This window comes from Papilio xuthus, unplaced genomic scaffold (genome assembly GCF_000836235.2).
Source record: "Papilio xuthus unplaced genomic scaffold, Pxut_1.1 DF828952.1, whole genome shotgun sequence".
NCBI classification, from domain to species: Eukaryota; Metazoa; Arthropoda; class Insecta; order Lepidoptera; family Papilionidae; genus Papilio; species Papilio xuthus.
This window is the reverse complement of record NW_013529697.1, coordinates 5,236,745-5,243,263: the sequence shown is the minus strand read 5'-3', so window position 1 is coordinate 5,243,263 and position 6,519 is coordinate 5,236,745. Positions and strand designations below refer to the sequence as shown.

The window sequence follows — 6,519 nt, the reverse complement described above, 5'->3', positions numbered from 1 at the left end:
ACGTTGACCTTCCCAATTAACTATTTAATTTATGTAATGCACTTTCTTGTGGAGCACTGACGCACTTCGCACGCGACCGCAATCGAAAAACATTATCTCGATTAATGTAATAAAATTGCCAATTCTATTCAAACATTTTATTGATATATAAAAATACGTATTAAAACTTAATTTTCAGATAGTCTTTTATAGCAAATTTAAAAATAAAAATTAAATATTATAATACAAGTATTAAATAACTACATTCAGTGACCAGCGCTATTTATTATTAATTAAATTTTAAAAAAATTAATTCAATAATACAATGACATTAAAACTAACATAATAGTAAAAAGAAAGAAGTACACATATAGCATTCTGTTTCTCATTAAATGTTAATAATCCTTCAAGTAATCTCTTGTACTTTAAAATAAAAAAGTTTAACGATAAATCCTGCTATTTTTGTGTAATATATTCGACTTTAATATCCATAGTAGGGGTTGTGAGCATGTTGCGGTGCGTACGGCTCGTATTGTTGCGGTGCGGCCTGTTAAACAAATGAAGAATTTGTTAGAAGTTCAAAATCTCTGTTATTACATTCAATTTCCATCAAATTCATGTAAAGATGTTATAATAGTAAATATTTTATAGCTCACTATTTAATTTTTGATAGTCACGATAATGATTACTTTTTATTTTAAGTCGAAATTAATTGAAAAAATTTGACCTCTTACAGTCAAAATTACGTCACGGAATACCGGAAAACAGTTTTGTTTAACCTCTTTATTTTCAATTATATATATTTTTTTTTAAAAAAGGACATTTCTTATTGTGTGATTTTGGCATAAATATGTTTTAATCCTTTTGGACTTAGTCTGTAGACACCGATTGATGATTTTATTGCAGTTTTAGTAACTAAAATATTTTTTGTAGTTTTCTAAGGTTTTAAAATCTTCTTTTCTTAAAAAAGGGGTTTCGGTTATAACGTAAATCAAAATAATAAAAAAAACATTCGAAAAAATACACGCTGTAGAACGTTTCTAATTTGAAATGAAACGGTTACTATAATTCAATAAGGTAATACATTCACGAACAATTTTGTATTTAAACTAATTAAAATTAATATAGTTTTAAAAATGCAACGCGAATTAGCTTTACTTTAAGTGCATTAAATAAAAAAAAAGAAAATTACGCTTGGAACTCGGAATAAGGACACGAGTTTACTGAATTAAAAATAGTGTTTACCTGATAATCATGATTAGGTCTCTTCTTTTCTGGTGGTTCATGTAAATGCACAGGTTTTTTAATAAGTACGCCACTTGCTATCAGTTCTTTAAGCTTTAGCTTAGTAGACAACAAGTTCGCAGCCAGAGCTTTAGTAAAAGCTTTAAGCTCTTTATTCTTCGCATTGACAGCCCATACCACATCTCTTAGTAAATCGAATTTAGCCATAGAACTGTCGTTTTCTTCGTGTTCGTAATGATCGTAAGAGGGCGTTTCGTACGCCGCTCTGTATAACATCTGCTCGTCTTCATCCATATCTTCATACCTTGGTAGATGCCTAGAAAATGCTGGAAGAAGAATTGCAAATCTTACTTATTTTATAAAGGTGAATGTTTAAATGTATTCATAGAAGTTTGTTAGAAGGTAACTCCGGATCTCGCTGAACTTCGGAATAGATGTAGAAAATAGTCTGGAAGACCACGTAGGCTACATATTAAGTTAACAACGATAAAAAGTTGGCGACAGCTAGTTTTAAATATAGAACACAAAGAGTTTTAATAATAAGGTAGCATTTATATAAATTTTGTACTCACCTGGAGTTATTAAAAGTATGATAAACACCAAGGAATAAAATACCATTATGAACTTTTGTATTTTGCTTAAATAACCGACTTGATAACACAATAAAATGTAAGAAGTGAGTAACATCGGTCAGCATTAGCAATAATTTTCAGACTACCCGACATTTTGTAATTTCTAATTTTATGTTGCCATATTTTAGCTTTTAATTCTTTTTTCAAGATAAATATATATTTTATTTTAGCGTTTACAATATCAACCTTCGTTTCATTAATTATTTGGGATATAAGATTAATAAATTTTACTAATATTATAAATGCGAATATTCAGTTTGCTGGATGTTTGTTTGAAGGTATCTCCAGAATGGCTGAACGGATCTCGATGAAGCAAACATATAGAACATAGTCTGGAAGAACACATTGGCTATTTTTTTTTAATACCGCACGGACGGAGCCACAGGCGACAGTTAGTGATTTTATTATTTTAAAAGTAGGTCAATGGCTTATTTGATGTATGAGGTCTTACTTACGGCATATTTTATTTCGTTAAACATATGATTTAAATTACTTGTTTTTTTATTAAGAATAGTAGTCTTTTTAGATAAGATTGTAAAGTTTAAGATACATAATGTTTAGGTAAAAAAAACTCATAAATATTTTTAACACCATATATTTTTCTAAAGGCATGATATGTTTGGATTTAATACTATTTAAATACAAGCTATGTATTTATACTAAGTATATGTTAACAATAGTGAACACATGTGATTTTGTTGGTAATTCTAAAATATTATTAAATGACATACTTGTTATTTACTGGTAAGTTTGTAAAACGCCAGATAATCGATCAATTTTTTTTGTCACTTTTACGTTTCTCAGATTATTTAATAGTATGCAGCTTAGTTTGACGTTTTTGTGCATATTTGAATCAGATACGTTGACCAAACAAATTTGATCGTTAATCTGGCGTTTAATAGTTTTCACGCTAGAACTTAAATTACTGTCGGTTCCTGAGACCAAAATATCTGTATAAAACATATCGTCATCAATGTTCTTAAATAAACCCACGGTTAATAAACTGATATAAAAACGGCTAAACACTCACGTATATTCGTCCGGTGGCGGCACCGACTGGTTTCGAGTCTATCAGGGGCCCTTCAAGATGAGTGGTATTGGTATTATTTCGCGGACGCGGCCCGTCGCTCACAGTGAGCGCCCCCGATGGACTCGAAACTAAACGGTGCCGCCACCGGACGAATATACGTGAGTGTTTAGCCGTTTTTATATCAGTTTAGTATAATAACTCACGAAAGTTTGAATAACCCACGGTTAATGTCTGTCTTTTGGTTCCCAATACTGATAAAGCTATAAAGAATATAATCCTAGATGTTATCGTGTAAAAGACGTGAATGCTACTAAATAGTAAATATGTATAGAATAGATAGATAAACTTATCTATATTAATAACAGAATTATCATTCGATAAGGTACAATGAAACAAATATCATGCAGCCCGATAGTGTGAAAGTGTTCTCTAATCTTACTTATATTATAAATAATATTTAATATAAAGTTATTAATAGTAAAATGGTGTGGAAGAACTGTAATATTGTAATTAACAGTGGCGACAGTGGCATTTTGTACACAGGCGACGTGGTGACCGGATCGGTGACTTTGGAATTTAAAAAAGTGCAAAAAATTAAATGTGAACAACTTTATTTAAATCATTGTTACTATTCTTACTAATATTATAAATCCGAATGTTTCGATGTATATATGGATGGATGGATGTTTGTTAGAAGTTATCATCAGAACGACTGCATGGATCTCGCTAAAGTTTGTCATTGATATAGAATATAGCCTGGAACAACACAGGCGACAAATCAAGTACCTATTATAATTCCTCGCAGACGAAGTCACGGGCGACAGCTAGTTAATTTATAATTTAGAAAGTAGTTCTATTAAGTGACAATTGAAAACTATGGATTGAATTGCAGTATCACAGAAAAACGCGGCAAAACTCGTTTTAGTTGATCGCGTTCTCTTAGCATTTTTCTCTTGTTCTATTTATCTTTTTTGCAAAAGGCATTAAACAGTACATGCGTGGACAATTGTCACAAAATAAAAGTATAATTGGCCACCATTGGCTTAACGAGGTTTATTTATTACGAAGCACGTCAGTTTTGATCAACGCTAATTTCTAATCAGACGAAATTCATTTTAATCCTTAATTATGATAACGTCTTATTAAACATTATGTGTCACCAGGTCGCAAGTCTAGCCAACTAATTGCATTTATGATTTGTATACAAGAAATATATTTTTAATTGTTTCTTGCTCACTGTATTTTATAACTGGTCGACCACTGAAAATATAAAACAGTAGACGACAAATGAGTTTCCTTGAAGAATACTCAGTTAGGACATATGTTTCGACATTTAAGAAAATACACACTGGGGTTAATTGCTTACAATTAGGCACAGTCAACTATTTGAAAACACCGATAGAATTTAAAATGTATCTATATTTTTAAAAACTATATATTTTTTTTAATTTTTAGTTCTTTTTTCAAATTGATACAAAATATTTTTTAAATTAAATTTTATTTATACGATATTCCTATTGATTTTCAGATGTGGAACTCAGAGTTATAGGTATAAGTAAAGCGAGATGGTCAAGAATAACACCCACAGTGCCTTATTTGAAAATATATGAAGAAAAAAGGAAAGTTTTAGACACTAGAATTAATGTATTTAGCGAAATAAATGGTTAGTATTTTAAGATAATATAAAAATGTCAAAACAAATTCATATTTCAAAATAAACAATTGGTAAAAAGTACGCGTTCATTGGCCTGCCTGGACGCACCTCACGCACAGCCCGCATCGCATCAAGACAAAGCAAATCCGTTTAATCCGTGCGCGCGGTGCGTCCGGCGCGGGCCAATGTTCACGCATCTAAAAAAGAATAGTGTGTCGGGATCATTATATTAAAAATATTTTCTCCGTTTAAAGGTTTTAGAATTGTCCCTAATTAAGGGCATATTTTTTGTTATAAAATGTAATTTTTTCTAGGTAAAAAAATAAGACCGGGAATAAACAACTATCAAATACATTTTAACCTTCCCAGTGATTTACCATCGTCATTCAGAAGTTCAATAGCCACAGTATCTTATTATATTAAAATAATGTGTAAAGCAAAATGTTGTCAATCAAAGACTAAAATTGTTCCACTCATTGTGATGAACAGAGTAGATCTGAATCATTTAGACGAAAACAAGGTAAGAATTGCGAATATGAATTTAACGTATAAGAATCGATCATCTTTTTTTTTAAATAACGAAATACTAGTGGTCAATATCTATTTTTTACCCCAGCATTGAACACTGAACTGAACTTTTTTGATGATTTTTATCGTAATTTTTTTATTAAGCGTGCGTGAGTACAATTTTTTAAACGTTTTTATAGGTGGCCATGATGTACGATATGAACAAAACATTCGCAACGTCTGGAACATTGACTATATATTTTAAAACGTACAGATGCTTTGCGCCAAGACAAAGCTTGCCCTTTGGAATAGACATCAGCAATGACAAAAAAGCAAAAATTAGTAAAATAGTCGTCACATTAGTACAGGTAAAAAGCAAAAAATGAAACGCTTAAATTTTGTCATTTTTTACCTTTGATTTTTTTTTGCTTTTTTCAGAAACTTGAGTATACTGTAACCGCGGGGTACGCAAACGACGAAAAGAAAATATGTAAAACGGAACGCACAGATTTTTGTAATGAAACAAAAGAGTACTGTCGTATGTTTATGGATGTGCCGCAAACAGTGCCATCTAGTGTCAACGTAACTAATCCAATTATTAAAATATCCTACGTGTTAAGGGTTAGTACAAAACGACCAAAGACATTTTTTACAACAAGATATCATCATCATCAGCTCACCATAGATCACCACCGAGGGGCTCGTAGCCTACCCTAAGTTAGGGGTGATTAGGCCATAGTCAACCACGCTGGCCCAATGCGGGTTGATTAACTTCGCACATATCTTGAATTTGTTCTTAGATATGTGCAGGTTGCATCACAATGTTTTCCTTCGCCGTAAGAATGTCGGATAAATTTACATATGTAAATCGGAAATTGATAAACACCTTGGTACATAGCGGGATTTGAACCTACGACCTGCAGATTGCAAGTTAAGTGCTTAACCCTTCAGCGACCGACGCTCTACAACATATATTTCAAGCTTATTATTTTTTTTCATATTTCAAATAAAGAACTAAACAGTGACTTTAGAATGAATAACATTATCTTGCCATTGTTTTATTGTTTTATTTTATTTATCAGGTTGAGGTGATTTTTAAATTTCACTTAACAATATATGAAGACATTCCTGTAACCATAACAACTGTTCCTGTTCAACATCTCGTTACATAACTACAGAAAAACTACAACTACGTAACAACGAATTATAGTTAAATTCCTAGGATACAAATTCTTAATATTAATCTTATAATTTAATGTCTTCTGACACACTGTGAATCGTGTAAAGGTTCTTATATTAAATCTGTACTAAGGACCTCCCTTAGCTACCAAAGAATGACTATGAGTGATATGTTTAATTACGTTTATATTTAAAGTACTCTATGAGATCAAAAACATATTAATTAACCTATTGATATGTTTAGAAATTTGGACATTTTTCGATTTTTGCAATGGTTTTTTTTTAAATTGTAC

General features: G+C 31.1%; 2 protein-coding genes across 2 annotated transcripts; one reads left to right on the top strand and one right to left on the bottom strand.

Moving 5' to 3' along the window:
- Positions 1-375: 375 nt before the first annotated feature.
- On the bottom strand, positions 376-1,940 carry LOC106124988 (uncharacterized). Its single transcript, XM_013322063.1, has 3 exons — positions 1,797-1,940; positions 1,225-1,550; positions 376-526 (listed from the first exon to the last, which is right to left on the bottom strand). The coding sequence occupies exons 1-3, from the start codon at positions 1,909-1,911 to the stop codon at positions 461-463; spliced, it is 507 nt and encodes a 168-aa protein (XP_013177517.1). The 5' UTR covers positions 1,912-1,940; the 3' UTR covers positions 376-460.
- A 1,136-nt stretch (positions 1,941-3,076) lies between these two features.
- LOC106124519 (arrestin domain-containing protein 5) lies at positions 3,077-6,519 on the top strand. Its single transcript, XM_013321264.1, has 6 exons — positions 3,077-3,486; positions 4,415-4,549; positions 4,855-5,060; positions 5,248-5,415; positions 5,486-5,668; positions 6,130-6,519. Exons 1-6 carry the CDS (start codon positions 3,369-3,371, stop codon positions 6,217-6,219), a joined length of 900 nt encoding a protein of 299 aa, XP_013176718.1. The 5' UTR covers positions 3,077-3,368; the 3' UTR covers positions 6,220-6,519.

Coding starts and splice junctions, on each gene's coding strand:
- LOC106124988 (XM_013322063.1), bottom strand. CDS start 1,911: ATGTTACTCACTTCTTACATTTTATTGTGTTATCAAGTCGGTTATTTA. Junction 1,551..1,796: donor CATACTTTTAATAACTCCAG/GTGAGTACAAAA, acceptor TTCTTCTTCCAG/CATTTTCTAGGCATCTACCA. Junction 527..1,224: donor GACCTAATCATGATTATCAG/GTAAACACTATT, acceptor TTTGTTTAACAG/GCCGCACCGCAACAATACGA.
- LOC106124519 (XM_013321264.1), top strand. CDS start 3,369: ATGGTGTGGAAGAACTGTAATATTGTAATTAACAGTGGCGACAGTGGC. Junction 5,061..5,247: donor ATCATTTAGACGAAAACAAG/GTAAGAATTGCG, acceptor ACGTTTTTATAG/GTGGCCATGATGTACGATAT. Junction 5,416..5,485: donor TAGTCGTCACATTAGTACAG/GTAAAAAGCAAA, acceptor TGCTTTTTTCAG/AAACTTGAGTATACTGTAAC.